Raw genomic sequence first — 19898 nt, forward strand, 5'->3', positions numbered from 1 at the left:
ACCTAGCACTGCTCTCGAGTACTCGTCTCCCACTGCTGCTGTACTTCCAAAGAAGCTGCCACATCTGCCTGAAGAAACAAGCAGAGAAGAATACAGCCTGCACAGTCAGCTCAGCAGAAGGAGTCTGAGCTGAAGAACTCGAGAAGATGCTACATTCTGCCAGCAGAATAGATAAGACAAGGGAAAATGATACATTGAAGCATGTGGAGACAAGTGCAACAAAGCACGTGCTGAGTCATCCGCTACTTCTTCAAAATCAAAAGTATCTCATATCATCAGGGTTACAATCACTCTGGACGGTGAATTCGTTTTGACCCTCAAATTCTTGGGTCGGCTTACTAGGCGTTGTGGGCTGCACGTGCCGATTCACCACCCTTGAATCAAATCCTTAAAGATCAAGTCACCAACTGGAAGAATAGCCCATCAATCTTGAAGATCATACCGTTGACCAAACTGCTCAGGTGTGAATTAGAAAGATTGAACAAAGCAACAAGTCGTCACCTTCACCTCATGCCTGCTTGTCATGTGTTCGAGTTAACCTTCAAGAATCAAGCCTCAACGGCCTTTGAAGAAGTTTCCAGCCAAATTCAAGATCAAGCCTCGACGGCCCTTGAGGAAATCACAAGTCCGGTTCAAGATTAAGTGTCTACCACCCTTGAATCAAAACCTAGTTCAAGAATAAGCTGTGGAAAATCAACAATTGGAGGAATCCAGAAAATCCTCCAACCCAGTTCAAGATCAAAGCTGTGGAAAGTCAACAAGCGCAACAAAATACGTGCCGATTCACCCACTACCAAAGCCAAAGATCATCTACCACATGAAGCTCCTTGTGGTCCAATTTCAACCTTCAAGATCAAGCCTCGACGGCCCTTGAAGAAAGTTCAAACAAAAGTTCAAGAACAAGCCTCAACGGCCCTTGAAGAAATCTCAAGCCCAATTCAAGATCAAGCCTCAACGGCCCTTGAAGAAATCTCCAGCCCAATTCAAGATCAAGCCTCGATGGCCCTTGGATCGACATCTACAGTAGGGGACTTCAAAACGCATCTCCTACACGTGACAAGCACATGTATACGACGCGCCTTGAAGTGGGGGCATTTGTAGACATCGAAATTTCGGTAAATAAATGTTGACCGATAAATTAAAGTGTCAACGCTCATGTATTACATAAATTTTACACGTAGCGTGCGACTCAACGAAAATTGAAATGAGTTGGAAAAGTCATCAAATAGGACACGTGTCAACACCTGGCAGAAACAACTTATTTCATCTGGGATATTATATTCAAAATTAGGCCTTGGAAAATTCTATAAATACAAGCCCATTTCATTCATTTGGGAGGAGGAATTCATATTACACCTTGAAGCTCTGAAGCTCTGAAACTCCGAAGCTCTCAAGCAAATCCCGAAGGATCAAGAAAGCCCTTTTCGTTCTTCATCAAATCCACCTTCAAGATCAAGCCCCGACGGCCCTTGAAGAAAGTGTTCTTCGTTCTTCGTTCTTCATTCATCATTCTTCCAAGATCAAGCCCCGACGGCCCATTGGATCAACAATCATCCACCTTCAAGATCAAGCCCCGACGGCCCTTGAAGAAAGTGTTCTTCGTTCTTCGTTCATCGTTCTTCTAAGATCAAGCCCCGATGGCCCCTTGGATCAACAACATCAACAAATCCACACGTCCAACCGTTCTTCAAGATCAAGCCCAAAAGCCCTTGGAGATCCGTTCATCACTGTTCTTCAAAGATCAAGCCCAAAAGCCCCTTTGGAGATCCGCTCAAATCCACCTTCAAGATCAAGTCCACGGCCCTTGAAGAACGTTCATCCTTAGATCAAGCCCAACGGCCCTTTGGATCAATCGCACATCCACAAATACACACCTTACGGAGATTGAATCAGAGGATCAAATTTAAGAGAGATTGTAACCCAAAATCATCAAATACAAATATTTGTTTGTGCACGTTGTTCTTGTCTCTTTCGTTTCAGGAATTTTCCGTGTTCACATTTTTTTTCAAAATAAAATTTATGTAGATTATCATAATTTATTTTATGAACATTTTAACCCAAAAATATTTAGATTCCGATAAAAGTTGAAAATTCATTAAACCGACTTCATGAAACATGCATTTATAGAACTTTTGGGTAATTTAATAATTTTCTAAATTATTTTAGCTGTTAGATTTTCTTTTGTATCGATAGATTTTTTTTCTTGCAAATGTTTTGACTAGTGTTAGGTCACAAAATTCAGGACCTATATTTGCTTTTCTAGCAAAACAAAGTATTAGAGATTTTTTTTTAGTCAATAATTCAAGAAAAATTATTCATAACACTTTTTTTTAGTTGGAAATTGTTAAAAATGTGAAAGAATTATTAGTTTTGTTTTCATCTCCATGATGATAGTGCACTTTTGTTTTCCCAAAAAGAAGAGGGTGTTTTTCGATGATAAAACGAAAAAGAAGAACCCCATTTCCGCGCCCAACAAAAAAAAATCAAAAACCCTGCAGTCACACTCAACACTCTCACCCTCTCCAAATCACTCCCACACTCGCAAATCCCCACTCTCCCCTTCCCACTTCGACTTTCTTCTCTCACCAATGGAGGAAGAAGACCAGCAAAAAGTTGCAGATCTGATCAAAGAGCTCGTCATCCGCCTCCGCTCCCGAAACCCCAATTCCGAATCTCACCCACCGACTCCAAACTCCCCGGAATTCCAGAGCTCGCTTCGCTACGCTTTCCGCTTGATCTCCAGCCGATTAAATCCGTCCGTGGCTCCCGACGCCACCGCCATAGCCGAGTCCACCAAGCGCCGCCTCGCCACTCAAGGTAAGTCCTCGCAAGCTCTCACTTTTGCCGACCTTTATACCAAATTCGCGTCCAAAACCGGACCAGGGAGTGTAAATAACAAATGGGCAGTCGTTTATTTGCTTAAAATTATATCGGAGGATCGGAAAAATGGGAAGACACAGCTGGATTCTTCGGTTTTGTTGCCGAATTTGGGGTTTACTGATGCCGAATCGGGGAAGGAATCGAGGGTTTTGGTGGGTAGGGGAAATAAGGAAAAGGGTTGGAATAATGGGGTTTTGTTGGTTTCTAAAGACCCGGAAAATCTTCGCGAAATTGCGTTTAGGGAGTATGTGAATTTGATTAAAGAAGAGAATGAAGTTTCTGAAGAGGTTTTGGTGAGAGATGTGTTGTATGCCTGCCAAGGAATTGATGGAAAGTATGTGAAGTTTGATAGTAGTGCTGATGGTTATGCTTTATCTGATCTGATTAAGGTGCCTCGAGCAACCAGCATTATGGTTCGGAAGCTTTGTGAATTGGGGTGGTTGTTTAGGAAGGTTAAAGGGTATATTTCAGAGAGTATGGATGGGTTTCCATCTGAAGACGTTGGAACCGTCGGGCAGGCCTTTTGTGCTGCATTGCAAGATGAGCTCTCCGATTATTATAAGTTGTTGGCAGTGCTTGAAGCACAGTCGATGAATCCGATTCCATTGGTTTCAGAGACAGCGAGCTCAGGGAATTATCTTTCGCTGAGGAGGTTGTCTGTTTGGTTTGCCGAGCCAATGGTGAAAATGCGGTTGATGGCTGTTTTGGTTGATAAATGTAGGGTCTTAAGAGGTGGGGCAATGGCCGGGGCTATTCATTTGCATGCCCAACATGGTGACCCATTGGTGCACGAGTTCATGGGACGTTTACTTCGGAGGGTGTGTTCTCCTCTATTTGAGATGGTGAGGAGTTGGGTTTTGGAAGGGGAGTTAGAAGATGTTTTTGCAGAATTCTTTGTAGTGGGCCAGCCAGTGAAAGCTGAGTCCCTTTGGAGGGAGGGTTACATGCTCCATGCCGGAATGCTTCCTTCTTTTATTTCACAATCTCTTGCTCAACGCATCCTGAGGACAGGCAAGTCAATCAATTTCCTTCGTGTCTGTTGTGAGGATCGTGGTTGGGCTGATGCTGCAACAGAAGCCGCAGCTGCTGCTGGTACCACGACAAGAAGATGGGGTCTTGGATATGGTGAAAGTGATGCTCTTGAGTCTTTGGTGGATGGAGCAGCAAAGAGAGTTGATAAGCATTTGTTGGATGTTATTTACAACCAGTATAAGTTCAAGGAGCACTGTCTTGCAATAAAGCGGTATTTACTCCTTGGACAGGGTGACTTTGTTCAGTATCTAATGGATATTGTTGGGCCTGAGCTCTCTGAACCTGCTAACACTATAAGCTCTTTTCAGCTAGCTGGATTGCTTGAAACTGCAATTCGAGCATCTAATGCTCAGTATGATAATCGTGACATATTGGATAGGTTGAAGGTAAAGATGATGCCACATGGAACCGGAGATAGGGGCTGGGATGTGTTCTCATTGGAATATGATGCAAGGGTTCCTTTAGATACTGTTTTTACAGAGTCTGTGATGACAAAGTATTTAAGAATTTTTAATTTCTTGTGGAAGCTTCGGCGAGTAGAGCATGCCCTTATTGGTATTTGGAAGACAATGAAGCCAAATTGTATCACCTCTCGTTCATTTATGAAGCTTCCCCATGCAGTTAAGTTGCAGTTACTTTCAACTCTGAGACGATGCCAGGTTCTTTGGGATGAAATGAATCATTTTGTCTCAAACTTGCAGTACTATATTATGTTTGAAGTCTTGGAGGTGTCCTGGTCCCATTTCTTGGACGAAATGGAGGTGGCCAAGGACCTTGATGATCTACTTGCTGCACATGAAAAGTACCTCCATTCAATTGTGGAGAAATCTCTCCTTGGAGAACGGTCCCAAACCCTTTACAATTCACTCTTTGCCTTGTTTGATCTTATACTGAAATTCCGAAGTCATGCAGATCGATTGTCTGAAGGGATTAATGAGTTGCAAGCAAGGTACTATTATTTTTCTATGATCACTGTTTGTGAACCAAAAAACTGCTATCTCATTTCTTGTTTCTTTTGTTTTTCTTATGTTTTCTTTTACTGATAAACTAATGTCTCAGATTGTTTATTGCAGAACCATGGAATCCTCTTTACCCTCTCGAGACAAGAGTAAAACAAAAAAGCGATCAAATGATAGGTCCTCAGAGCCTGGATCCTGGATTAGTGAAGGCAGGAAAGCCCTCACACAACGTGCTGGTGAATTTCTTCGGAATATGGGACAAGATTTAGACACACTATCAAAAGAATATTCATCATTGCTTGAGGATTTTATTTCCAAGTTACCCATGCAACAACATATTGATTTAAAGTTCCTCCTGTTTCGGCTTGACTTCACTGAGTTTTATAGCCAGTTGCGTCCTAGTACGTGGAAAACAAGCTAGTACATACAAGTTGAAGCAAATGCGTTCGGAATTCTTGACATGATCAAACTAATTTTTTGTTCATTAATCGTCTCTGCTCATCTGGTTGACAATCAGCTGCAGCTGGCTGACGGGACCAACCAAATCACTTTATTTTGCTTGATTGTTAGGTAAGTGGAAAGCCATAGCTCCTTCATGACTGTTGTAATTGCATTTGACATTTTTCTGAGGACTAACGTACGATTTCCTTGTCTTATATTTTCAGATGATGTTTGCTTCTTTCTGATGGCATGTGTGGAAGATTTACGGTTGACTTAGGTATTTTGCATCAGTAGATCAGGGTATGGGATTTGATTGTGTACACGTATCGTAGCTGATATTTTTGAAGTTTTGTTTTTCGGGTGAGTTTTTTTGGGAGGTGTCTCATTAGAGCTTGTATATCTGTACTGTATCATAGTTCTGGATTAGATTGAATGATAGATAACAGGCGCCTACTTTATGCATCCTAATTTCCCTCGCTTGCCTACTATTTTGTTTTCGATGTTAGCTATATGTATAAACTGATGTCGTTCTTGTTAGAAACTCTTTGGGGGGCTTTAACATCATTGATCGTTCTGTGAGGAACCAGAATGTTGGCTATATCAGATGATAATCTGTTTAGCAATCGTGTAAAAACCCGTCATTATGTTCAAATCGTTCAAACGAATTCGAAAAGTTTCCAATCCTTGTGCATAAAGTATTTTGCTAGAGACAGTTGTTCGCGTCCAATCCTTGCTCGTAGTCGTAGTAGTTACTTCAAATGTTGGACTTAAGATGTTAAAGAGTCATTCTTACATTAACGATGATGAGTCATTCTTTATTCAATGACAATGTGACAACATTTCTTCGTGCAAATGTCATAATGAGAAACCGTTTAATCCTTTTATCATTATCTGAAAACACTTTTTAGAAAGTCATAATGAGAAACCGTTTAATCCTTTTATCATTATATGAAGACACTTTTTTAGAAAAAAATCATTTGATTGATGCTCCATAACGAGGATATTATTTTATTTGTTAGATAATTGTTCATAACGGTCTCCAAATTTAATGATTTTTAAATGATATTATAACGACAATAAAAGATAATGAGAAGAGTTGTAATTAGGGTAAGAGTTCATTTGGAAGTATTTTTTTTTTTTAGTGAAGGTACGATATTCATTGATAGGAAATTGAATACGTACAAACAGGATAGGGTGCATTGAGTGGGTCTCGATAAAAGCCTTATTAGGGATTTCAACTCAGACGAAGGGAAAAAGAGCGCCCTCACCATGAGAGATTACATATGATTACTATCGTCAATTAAAATGTCTATTATTACATCAGGAGGTTCCTCGAACCAAGATATCGGAGTATCAAGGGCTAAAACTCAATCTAGCCAACCTATTTGCCACCATGTTCGTCGAGCGTCGGCCAAATGTAACCTTGCACAAAGAAAAACCATTTGAAATCTGTCTAGTATTTGCAATAATGTGCCCAAAAGGAGATGAATCCTTTAGGCCCTTAAGTTGAAGTGTCATGGTCACCATCAAAGCATCCCTTTCAACTTCCACGTGTGTAGTTTGCTGGTGTTATCAAAAAATCATTGCTTCCCTTGCTGCCATAATCTCTACCAACAATGGAGAACCAATTCCCTCAACTCTCATTGCTACTACAACCATGAACTCCCATTTGTTGTTTCATATCACTACCCCCACTCCTCCAATCTCTAACTGTTCATCCCATGTTGCATCAAAATTACTTTTAATCCACCCATTTTCTGGCAGCTTCCATGGCTGCCAGTGACCACATTGGTGTTCTTCCTCGGCCCATGCCATTTATGTAGCCATGTCTGCACTTTACAGTGCATTTTCGAAGGCTCTAGAGCCTTTCCATACCACAACATTGCGTTACGTTCTATCCATATGCACCAAATTAAAACCATTACCAAGTCAAAACTCTCCCTTAACATCGAACTTGCAATGGCAGTTATCCATTCCATCAAGCTCTGTCGCCTATCCCCTTGGCTTCTGATACCCAACGGACTAAAAAAACCACACCACCATCGCACGAGGACAAAACCTCATCACGTGATCAATCATTTCCACATCCCCATCACAAAACAAACATGTTGTTGGGATATTTAATTTCTTTTTCCTCAAGTTGTTCCTTGTCGGTAGGCCTGGCAAACGGGTCGTGTCAGTCGTGTTCGTGTCGTTTTCGTGTAACACCTGTTATCTTAACGGGTCGTGTCGTGTCACACCCGTTATCTTAACGGGTCCTTAACAGGTCGTGTCACTTTACCCAACGGGTAAAGTGACCCGACCCGTTATGACCCGTTATGACCCGTTAAGAAAAATATATATTTTTTCTTAAATTTGCACATACCACACATTGCCATATAAATATTACTTCAAAACATTAAAACACATTTGTCGTTTAAGTACTACATCTACACTCGAAAATAAGAGCCTAATAAAAAAATAATACATACACTACTAATCTATTACAAATTTTAAATGTGCAAGGATATGCAAAATGAAATAGTTTTTGTTTTCAAGGTTGTGAAATCTTTCTCAAAAGTTTAAACCTCAATTTACAAAATCCTCGATTTACATCGATCATCATGAAATTGCATTGGAACTTTGGCTTGATCTATTGCCTTCAAGAGTTATGTTGATGATGTTTTCAGTAAGGTTTTCCACGTCATAACTATCTTCTGCATAAACTAAGCATAGAAAAACCAAACATTAAAAATCATTCAAATTATGAGAAGTTTACCAAAATAATTATGAAAAAAAAATAAAACAATAGTACTATACCATACTTTTATTAAGTATAAACATAAGATTTTGTGGTATCCACTAGTGTAAATATTTTAAATTGAAGATCGAATTAAATCATTGTATTCATATAAGGTCAAGGAGTGTAGTTGTAAAAAATCATCAAAATCGGAGTTAAATTAACCGTTAAATTGTGATTTTTCGTTTATAACCGTCGAAATTTTTTGTCCCGTTACGTGCTCTCTGAATGTTTGTTTTTTGCAATTTTTGGCGTATGCGATCTCGAAATATATACAAACATGTTTGACGGTTAGATCATTGAAACTAGTTTCGTAGAATGAGTATTCCATCAAAACAATAGATTCACTAATACTTAAGAGTTTATTCATACTTTTATTAAGTAAGACATAAGATTTTGTGGTTTCCACTAGTGTAAATATTTTAAATTGAAGATCGAATTCAATCATTGTATTCATATAGGGTCAAGGAGTGTAGTTGTAAAAAATCATCAAAATCGGAGTTAAAATGACCGTTAAATCGTGATTTTTCGTTTATAACCGTCGAAAAGTTTTGTCCCGTTACTTGATCTCTGAATGTTTGTTTTTTGCAATTTTTGGCGTATGCAATCTTGAAGTATATATAAACATGTTTGACGGTTGGATCATTGAAACTAGTTTCGTAGAATGAGTATCCCATCAAAACAATAGATTCACTAATACTTAATAGTTTATTCATACTTTTATTAAGTATAATATAAGATTTTGTGGTATCCACTAGTGTAAATATTTTAAATTGAAGATCGAATTCAATCATTGTATTCATATAAGGTCAAGGAGTGTAGCTGCAAAAAATCATCAAAATCAGAGTTAAAATGACCGTTAAATCGTGATTTTTCTTTTTATAACCGTCGAAAAGTTTTGTCCCGTTAATTGATCTTTGAATGTTTGTTTTTTGTAATTTTTGACATATGCGATCTCGAAGTATATACAAACATGTTTGACGGTTGGATCTTTGAAACTAGTTTCGTAGAATGAGTATCCCATCAAAACAATAGATTCACTAATACTAAATAGTTTATTCATACTTTTATTAAGTATAACATAAGATTTTGTGGTATCCACTAGTGTAAATATTTTAAATTGAAGATCGAATTCATTACTTGTATTTATATAGGGTCAAGGAGTGTAGTTGTAAAAAATCATCAAAATCGGAGTTAAAATAACCGTTAAATCGTGATTTTTCGTTTATAACCGTCGAAAACTTTTGTCCCATTACTTGATCTCTGAATGTTTGTTTTTTGCAATTTTTGGCGTATGTGATCTCGAAGTATATACAAACATGTTTGACGGTTTGATCATTGAAAATAGTTTTGTAGAATGAGTATTCTATCAAAACAATAGATTCACTAATACTGAAGAGTTTATTCATACTTTTATTAAGTATAACATAAGATTTTGTGGTATCCACTAGTGTAAATATTTTAAATTGAAGATCGAATTCAATCATTGTATTCATATAGGGTCAAGGAGTGTGGTTGTAAAAAATCATCAAAATCAGAGTTAAAATGACCGTTAAATCGTGATTTTTCGTTTATAACCGTCGAAAAGTTTTGTCCCGTTACTTGCTCTCTGAATGTTTGTTTTTTGCAATTTTTTGCGTATGCGATCTTGAAGTATATACAAACATGTTTGACGGTTGGATCGTTGAAATTAGTTTCGTATATTCGTATCCCATGAAGTTCAATGGTGTGTGTGTGTATATATATATATATTTATTTATTAAGTATATTTAAATCTATTTATTTTGTATGTATAATTATTATAGTTTTTAGGGGTATAAAATTTAATATATATATATATATATATAATTATTATAGTTAATATTTTGGGTATAATTATTATAGTATATATAATTATTATAATTATTATAGTTAATTTAATATATATATATATATATATATATAATTATAGTTTTTAGGGGTATAAAATTGTTAAATTAATATATATATATAATTATTATAGTATTTTTTTAGGGTTATAAATTATTAAATTAATATTCTGCTTATCGTGTATCGTGTTACCCACGTGTATACCCGAACAAACCCGTTATCTTAACGGGTGCTTATCGGGTTACCCGATAACGACCCGTTTCATTATCGTGTCGACCCGAACACCTGTTAATTTCGTGTCGTGTCGTGTCGGGTTATCGGGTCGTGTCAGGAATTGCCAGGCCTACTTGTCGGTAATGCATTCATGCAACATCTTTACACATAGATTTTTACATTCCTCAACGAGTGAGTTCTCCATATCACTTTCCACAAAAATTTGACCTCCGCAACCATTATCGAACCACTAGGTTCATGCCCGTTTACTTCCCCACAATACCATGCCAAATGGTATGCACTCCTCGTTGTAAACTTTCCATTTGACTCCACACTCCATATTAAGATATCATCTATATTGAACATGCTAAGAGGGATGCGTTTGATTAGTGCTACCTCTTCCTTAACAAATAGGTTATGTATTGCTTCCATTTTCAGGATGGACTTCCATCCTCAGTAATCAACCTGATGACTTTGGGATTGTGATCCATTCCCATTGGTATGGGACTAAGAACTTTAAAAAAACTACGTTTGGGTAGCCAACTATTTCTCCATATGCAAATTTTTGAACCATCTACAACCCTCCACCGTGCACCCTTACGGATTACAGTACAGGCAACAATAATGTTGCGCCATCAAAACAATGAATTATGTTTAACTTGTGCAGATAAGAAATTGGTTTGAGGGTAGTACTTAGACTTAAAGAGCCATACTGCAAGTGACGATGGTTGTTGTAAGCGCCTCTATCCCTGCTTTGCTAACAACGCAAGATTGAAAGCATAGAGATCCTTGAAACCCAACCCACCTTTACTTTTTGGCTTACATAGTTTTCTCCAACGAATCCAATGTATTCTCCTTTGACCTTGTTGTCTCCCCCAACAAGATTTTGCTACTATTTGATTCAATTCATCACAAAAAAAACTTTGGTAACAAAAAGGTTTGCATAGTTTACAATGGCACCACTTGAGCAACGCTCTTGATCAAAATTTCTTTTCATGCACTACTCAAAAGACTCCCTCTCCAACCATTAAGCTTTTTCCATAGTCTATCCTTAATGTAGGCTGTTTATACCATACTTAGGGCCTCCGTATTTAAACCTCGTATAAATACTCGGAGGACTCAAATGTAATTATGTAATAAATGAAGGGGCAAATATATAATAAGTGATGAGCCCTTATTCTATAAAAGGACTCCTCACTCTCCTCATCAGGGAGGCCAATTCTTAGGCCTGACCCTCACCCTCTCAAAGCCTCAATCTTAGAGACTCTTTCCCTCACAATCCTCTCAGAGAAATACAATATCAGTGTGGATGTAGCCTAAACATTGGGGTGAACCACGATACATCTTGTGTTCTTTACTTTCTTACAGATTCACGATCGAATTTACGTTGTTCCAAGACCCCTCTAGTTTTGTGCATCAACATTTAGCGCCATCTGTGGGAATTGATACGAAAAGTTGTGTCGGTTCTCTTTCATTTTTTTCACCTCCGCCGTGAATCTGCAAAATCACAAAAACCCAGAAACAGAAAAGATCCAAATCTCAAACACTCATCAGCTCTCTCTCTATATCCTGTTTTCCCTATCTGTATTTTGCTCATTTTTCAGCAGCCCAGTCCTCTATCTTCTTCTTCTTCCTCGTCAAATCGATGAGCTCCCATTTCACTGGATTCTCTAAATCTTCGACTGATCAGGTGAAACTCTAAGATGGAGTGGACGACGGTCCAGGTGTGGACCCAAGAAATTGAGCAGTCGCGGTCACAGCTCTCGACGAGAACGGGGGGACCAAATGAGGTGATGGACTGAGGGATGAGTTGAAACGATTCGTTTGGAGAGTCGGTGAGGAGGCGCATCAAGAACTGATGGGTCGGCGGACCGTGGAACCACCACTCAAGGTCGAGGGCGACGATCTGGAGCACCGTGTCGACATCGCGGGAGCTCAGGACGTCATAAAGCGCAAGCACCACTCTAAAAATTGGTAGACTCAGTGTCTTCCAGAACTTCCAGAGAGTTAGCCAGTTCTTGCTGATAGGATAGAGATATTGGTGTATAAGATGTTGACACTTGTAATCAGATTAGAGAAGAAGTTAGTTAAGGAAGTTAGATGTGTAAGTGTAAAGCTATAAATACCTCAACACTGTATTACTTGCAGGTTAAGAAAATATATCAGAGATATTCATCTTCTCTCTAAGTTCTTCTTTCTCTCTCTCTCTCTCTCTCTAAGTCTGTTACATTCTTATTCTTTCTCACTGTATAAGATTGATCATAGTTGTCATGGTATCAATCGCCATTGTTGCCTGCGCATAATCTTCGATCCTCTGCTTCCGCTCCGATTGAAGGTGTATTTGTTCTTCTTGATTTGTGTTTGGTTATTCTCTGAGTTTCTTCGTCTTCCTTTAATTTGGATTTCTAGGGTTTCTTGGGTGGTCGTGATCTTTCTTCGATCATCTTTTCTGCTTCCTTCTGTCTTGCATATCAACTGTTTGCTATAATTCCTCAAAGAGTTTTTTCGACGAAATTTCCATGGTGACTGCAACGCAACTTCAAATTGTGCAATCTCCGATTACTGCTTTAATCTCCACAATCTCGACTTCGATTAATGTCAAATTGGATGACTCCAATTATCTCAATTGGAATTTTCAGATACAACTTTTGTTGGAAAGCAATGGTATTATGGGGTTTGTTGATGGCTCGCACCCTTGTCCACTTCAATTTGCAGTTTCTCCTACTGAATCTGGCTCTTGTACTTCTGCTGAATCCGATGCATTTGTGGTGTGGAAAATGCATGATCGTGCTATAATGCAATTGATCACAGCCACTCTGTCTCCTGTTGCGTTGTCTTGTGCTATTGGTAGTAAGAGTTCTCAGGATCTTTGGATTCGTCTGAAAGAACAGTTCTCTACGGTGTCTAAGACCAGCATTTTCCAAATGAAGTCCAATCTTCAGACGATAAAGAAAGGGTCTGATTCGGTGTCTCAGTATCTTCACAGAATTAAAGAGGCTAGAGATTACTTATCTGCTGCTGGGGTTTATTTTGCGGATGAGGACATAGTTATTCTTGCTCTCAATGGGTTACCCTCTGAATATAACACTTTTCGATGTGTTATTCGGGGTCGTGAGAATGTGATTTCTCTTAAGGAGTTTCGCTCTCAGTTGCTTGCTGAAGAGGTCATTGTCGAAACCTCCACAACTGCACCTTTTATTACTGCCATGGTTGCTAATACTGTTCCTCATTCTGGCAAGAATCACTCACCTAATCTTGCATCAGGGCAGTCTCAATTCTTTTCTGGAGGATATAAGCAGTTTCATGGGAATAAAAACAAAGGGAAAGGCAAGTTTCATCAAGGGGCTCGGTTCTATTCACCCAAACAGCATACTCAAACCCATGTGCTCCCTACACCAAGTCCGGGCATTCTTGGTCAATCACCAGTACCATATTTTGGTCATCCAAGTGCACCATTCCTGCCTACTTGTCAAACGTGTAATGTTGAAGGTCACACTGCTCCATATTGTCAGTCCAAACCTCCTGATAGAGCTTCTTGTCAAATATGTGGCAAGCATAATCACAACACATGGTACTGTTTTTACAATGACAAGGGTCCTAATTTTGGTGGTCCTACCCGACAGTTCTATCCTTCTCAAGTGCAATCATCCCCATATGGTCCTCCAAGCTATCATGCTCCCTTTCAGCATTCATCAATGCAATCTCAGCCTTTTCATGCTCCTCAACAATCTCCCCAAGCACTGCATACTGTGATGACTCAGTCCCCATCATCACCATCTCCTTCTTATTCTAATCCTCAAGTGTGGATTACTGACTCTGGCGCTACTAATCACATGACTGCCGATCTCAGTAACCTATCTTTGGCGTCGCCATATCCTACATCTGAGACCATTCAAACTGCCAATGGTGAAGGTTTGCCTGTGTCTCATATTGGTAGCACAGTTCTCAATGTTTCTAAACTGAATTCAGTGCATCCGATTAAGCTCAATTCTGTGCTTTATGTTCCGAAGTTGACTCAAAACTTGTTATCTGTGCACCGAATCTGTTTAGATAATAACTGCTGGCTAATTTTTGATGCTTTCTGCTTCTGGATTCAGGACAAAGCCACAGGGAGGATCATTTACAAAGGACAATGCAGTAATGGTCTCTATCCTATCCCTTGTCTTTTTGCCACATCTCATTCTACACATTCAGCTCCATTTCAAGCTAAAGCTTTCCTTGGTCAGCATGTTCATTCTACAACCTGGCATAACAGACTAGGTCACCCATCTAATAACATTGGTTATTTGATGCTAAAGCAAGCTAATATTCCTTGTTCCAAGTCTTCATTACCTGTAATGTGCTCTAGCTGTTTGGAGGGCAAGTTTTGTAAACTTCCCTTTTCCCTAAGTACCAATAAGTCTGTAAAACCTTTTGCTGTTATTCATAGTGATCTTTGGGGTCCAGCTCCTTCTATTTCCATTGATGGTTATCGATATTATGTGACATTTATCGATGAATATACAAGACATTGTTGGCTGTTTCCATTGATCAACAAATCTGATGTCTTTGCTACTTTTGTTGCATTCTATTCATTTGTTCTTACTCAGTTTGCAACTGCTATACAAACCTTACAGAGTGATGGAGGGGGTGAGTATGTCAGTAAGGCTTTTCAGTCATTTCTTCTTGATAAGGGAATTACTCATCACATTTCTTGCCCACATACACCCGAGCAAAATGGTCTAGCCGAGCGAAAGCATAGGCATATTATTGAAACCACTGTGACTCTATTACAAACAGCTAGGTTACCTGCTTGTTTTTGGTCATATGCTTGTCAAACAGCTGTCTATCTCATTAATCGCATGCCTTCTTCTGTGCTCGGACACAAATCTCCTTTTGAACTTTTGTTTGGTCATCTTCCTGTCATCTCTCATCTCCGGATATTTGGTTGTGCATGCTATCCTTTGTTAAAGCCTTATAATGCTACTAAATTACAAGCCAAGACCACCAAGTGTATTTTTCTGGGGTATGCTACCAAATATAAAGGGTATATATGTTATGAGGTTTCTAAACAGCGAGTTTATATTTCCAGACATGTTGTGTTTGATGAGGATCAATTTCCTTACACATCTTTGTTGATTCACTCTAAAGCCTCATATCAATCTTCTTCAGTTCCTACTTTCACACTTCCTGCACCTGTGATTTCTAATGACAATGTTGTGTTACCTATGTCTCATTTCTCCTCTAGATCACCATCATCTACTACCAATCCTGCCTCTTCATCATCACCTGCTCATTCTCCCATTTCCATCTCTCCTATTCCTTCCTCACCCCTATCTTTTCCATCCATTACCGGTTCATCCATTACTTATTCTCTAGTCCCTGTCCCTGTGGCACTTGTCAATGGTTCTGATGCTTCTCCAGCAGCATCCTTTGGTCCTGATACTTTGCAAGTGGTGTTGGAGGTTCCACCTCTCAATTTGCATCCTATGCAAACTCGGAGCAAAAGTGGTATTATCAAGACCAAAGCTTTATTAGCTACTATTCAGGAGTCTGCCTGCACTGTTGTCCCTTATTGAACCTACCTCTTATAAAACTGCAATGAAGGATCCTACTTGGTTGAAAGCTATGCAAGAGGAGATAGATGCTTTACATAAGCAAGGTACTTGGAGTTTGGTGACATTACCTTCTACGAAGAACTTGGTCGGGTGCAAATGGATATTCAAGATCAAGAAGCATTCTGATGGCACTATTGCTCGCCATAAAGCTCGGCTTGTTGCTAAAGGGTTCAGTCAAGAACCGGGTCTTGATTATGGGGAAACCTTCAGTCCTGTGGTTAAACCCACCACGGTTCGCCTAGTATTGGCTTTGGCAGCTCAATTTCATTGGCCCCTTAGGCAACTAGATGTCAAGAATGCCTTTTTACATGGCATTTTGGATGAAGAGGTGTATATGACCCAGCCTCCTGGTTTTGCTGATATTGCCACTTCTCACCTTGTTTGCAAGTTGCACAAGTCTCTATATGGACTTAAGCAAGCCCCTCGAGCTTGGAATGACAGATTTACCAAGTTCTTGCCTCTTTTGGGTTTTCACCATACTTATTCTGACTCCTCCCTGTTTGTCAAGACAGTTGACTCTGGTATTGTCATCTTGCTGCTTTATGTGGACGATATTATTATCACAGGGAATGCAGCTGCAGCTATGCAACAGGTTATTAGTGCTTTAACCAAGGAATTTGATATCAAGGATCTAGGGGATCTGCATTTCTTTCTGGGCATTCAAATCTCTCGCACTGCACATGGCTTATGTTTGTCTCAATCCAAATATATTTTGGATCTTCTTACTAAAACTGAGATGCTTGAGTCCAAGTCATGTGAGACTCCCTGTTTGCCTTATAACCGGCTTCTCAAAGATGATGGTGCTCCTTATAACAATCCAACGTTGTACAGGAGTGTAGTAGGTGCACTGCAGTATCTTACATTTACTAGGCCGGATATAGCATTTTCTGTCCATCAAGTATGTCAATTCATGCAACAGCCTATGCTTGCTCATTTCACTGCTGTCAAACGCATTTTGCGGTACCTAAAGGGTACCATTCATCATGGCCTTGTTTATTCCCATGGACCACTGCAATTGAAAGCCTACAGTGATGCTGATTGGGCAGGTGACCCGAATGATAGGCGTTCTACCACTGGCATGGCTGTGTTTTTAGGCAACAATCCTATCTCCTGGTCATCCAAGAAACAATTGACAGTTTCTCGCTCATCCACAGAGGTGGAATATCGAGCCTTGTCCTCTACTTCCGCGGAATTAGACTGGATTCAGCAACTGTTAGTCTTTCTGCAGGTTCCTCTTCCATCACCTCCGGTTTTATTTTGTGATAATTTGTCCACCATTGCTTTGGCTTTTAATCCGGTTCAACATCAACGCACTAAGCACATCGAGGTTGATGTTCATTTTGTGCGAGAACGTGTTGCCAAGAAACAACTTTCTGTTCAGTTTGTGTCATCTAAAGAGCAGTTTGCTGATATTTTGACTAAAGGGTTGAGTTCTCCTCTGTTTCGTACTCACTGTACCAATCTCATGATTCGAGCATCGAATCATGTGTTTGCGGGGGGATGATAGGATAGAGATATTGGTGTATAAGATGTTGACACTTGTAATCAGATTAGAGAAGAAGTTAGTTAAGGAAGTTAGCTGTGTAAGTGTAAAGCTATAAATACCTCAACACTGTATTACTTGCAGGTTAAGAAAATATATCAGAGATATTCATCTTCTCTCTAAGTTCTTCTTTCTCTCTCTCTCTGTCTCTCTCTCTCTCTAAGTCTGTTACATTCTTATTCTTTCTCACTGTATAAGATTGATCATACAGTGAGTACGAAAGAATAACTCTGATCAATCTTATACAGTGAGTACGAAAGAATAACTCTGATCAATCTTATACAGTGAGAAAGAATAAGAATGTAACAGACTTAGAGAGAGAGAGAGACAGAGAGAGAGAGAAAGAAGAACTTAGAGAGAAGATGAATATCTCTGATATATTTTCTTAACCTGCAAGTAATACAGTGTTGAGGTATTTATAGCTTTACACTTACACAGCTAACTTCCTTAACTAACTTCTTCTCTAATCTGATTACAAGTGTCAACATCTTATACACCAATATCTCTATCATATCATCCCCCGCAAACACATGATTCGATGCTCGAATCATGAGATTGGTACAGTGAGTACGAAACAGAGGAGAAATCAACCCTTTAGTCAAAATATCAGCAAACTGCTCTTTAGATGACACAAACTGAACAGAAAGTTGTTTCTTGGCAACACGTTCTCGCACAAAATGAACATCAACCTCGATGTGCTTAGTGCGTTGATGTTGAACCGGATTAAAAGCCAAAGCAATGGTGGACAAATTATCACAAAATAAAACCGGAGGTGATGGAAGAGGAACCTGCAGAAAGACTAACAGTTGCTGAATCCAGTCTAATTCCGCGGAAGTAGAGGACAAGGCTCGATATTCCGCCTTGCCTAGGCCTATGTGGCGGGTTTAAAGCGAGAAAGTAGAGAGAGAGAGAATCAGATCTGAGCTCCATGATCTTCACCTGCCTCTGCCTGCTCTGCCTTTCAAGTTCGCAGATTTGACTTTTTTGTCTTGATTACTATTACCAATGGCAAAATCGAGACAACATTTCTCTAGCCAAGATTCATCACTGTCACCAACTTCTGTGCGATCACAAGAATGGGAGGGTTCATCAAGATGGACTGAGTACTTGGGTCCAGAGACAACTTCTCCAATGAATTTGAGGAGCTCCAGGAATTCTGGTCCTGATGGACAGGTTCATAGTTAAGGCGGCTACAACCACGTCGGGTCCTTCCGCGCCGATCGGAGTCTCAGTCATCGTGAGATGCGGATACAGAACGTCGTCCTGGACAACGAATCCCATTCGTTGTTTGATGGCGCCGTAAAATAACAGGCCGTTGTAGCTGATCTCGTGCTCGGAAAACAAGCGTCGCAGGAGCAAGGAGCGAGATATCGATCAAAAAGAGAAGGAAGCTGAGGTGCTAATTCAGAAGCCATGGAATTTGAGGCCCAGAACCTCCCTCATCGTCCTTCTCTCTTGCGGCGGACCTGTCTCAAATATGCAGAAACCAAGTTCAAGCCTACCCTACCCTTCTCGCATTCAAGCCTCGCCAAGTTCTCTTTGCAACCCGAGACATGGAGCACAGGAAGCCCAATAACTCTGCCGACAGAGTACAAACTCTGAGTCCCGACCAGAAGGGTCCACCTCTCCGCGCCGTGGCTCGGTTCCTGAAAAATAATGGGTTCTCCAAAACCTTGAAAAAATTCCTTTCTGAAGCTGGAATCGAGAAAGGTGAACTGAAGGATTTACCATTGGATTTGGGGAGAATGCACTGCAAGTATTCTGAGATGTGGTGTTGTTACAATTCTGGGCCTCAAAAGTTGCGAATTGGAGCATTTGACAAAGCAGTAACGGTAAAAGATAATGTGCACATGCATAACAGCAAAGCAGAGACAAAGACTGAGAGAGTGCGGTGCAAAAGAGAAAGTAGAAAGGAAAAATGACAGGAATACAAAAAGAAAGTAAAAGTAATGTTTGATGGTGGGGCAAACACAGAAATGTGTTCTGGATCTCACAGAAGAAGGTGCGCCATCGACCACCCACATGCAAAAGCAAAGAATAAACACCCACACTGCAAAAGCAAAGAATAAACACCTCACAAGAATGATGTGATTTACTTTTCTTGTTTTTGAATGATGTGATTTGTTTTTCTTATCTTTCAGAGACATCTGTATAAACCCTATCAGAGGGTAATAAAAAAAAAACGTCAAGCCCAAAATAATGGGCTAGAATGTTATGTGGAGGGCGAAGGCCTATATGCCCAAAAGAGCCAGGCTCTCTATTATCACCAACTAGGTGATCAAAAGTACGTCCAGTACTACAAAAAATTATTCGGCAGCCGACCCTCTATTATCACCAACCAGGTGATCAAAAGTACGTACAGTACTATAAAATTATACATGAACACCACTCATGTCAATCATACATAAACATTCATGAGTATCACTCATGTTAATCATACATAAACATTCATGACCATCATTCATGTCAACGTTCATGAGCATCATTCATGTCAACATTCATGAGCATCATTCATGTCAACATCTATGAGCATCACTCATGTCAATCAACATAAACATTCATGAGCATCACTCATGTCAACATCC

The 19898-nt window shown here is 39.7% G+C and overlaps 2 protein-coding genes and 1 pseudogene across 2 annotated transcripts; 1 reads left to right on the forward strand and 2 right to left on the reverse strand.

The window, feature by feature from the left end:
- Positions 1-2446: 2446 nt before the first annotated feature.
- LOC126598493 (gamma-tubulin complex component 3-like) lies at positions 2447-5774 on the forward strand. Its single transcript, XM_050264856.1, has 3 exons — positions 2447-4861; positions 4986-5441; positions 5537-5774. The coding sequence occupies exons 1-2, from the start codon at positions 2589-2591 to the stop codon at positions 5290-5292; spliced, it is 2580 nt and encodes an 859-aa protein (XP_050120813.1). The 5' UTR covers positions 2447-2588; the 3' UTR covers positions 5293-5441; positions 5537-5774.
- Positions 5775-11773: 5999 nt separating this feature from the next.
- On the reverse strand, positions 11774-12460 carry LOC126600469 (uncharacterized). Its single transcript, XM_050267033.1, has 2 exons — positions 12420-12460; positions 11774-12194 (listed from the first exon to the last, which is right to left on the reverse strand). The coding sequence occupies exons 1-2, from the start codon at positions 12458-12460 to the stop codon at positions 11774-11776; spliced, it is 462 nt and encodes a 153-aa protein (XP_050122990.1).
- A 6053-nt stretch (positions 12461-18513) lies between these two features.
- LOC126598500 (uncharacterized) lies at positions 18514-19617 on the reverse strand (annotated as a pseudogene).
- Positions 19618-19898: the final 281 nt, after the last annotated feature.

Source organism: Malus sylvestris, chromosome 14 (genome assembly GCF_916048215.2).
Source record: "Malus sylvestris chromosome 14, drMalSylv7.2, whole genome shotgun sequence".
Lineage (NCBI taxonomy): Eukaryota > Viridiplantae > Streptophyta > Magnoliopsida > Rosales > Rosaceae > Malus > Malus sylvestris.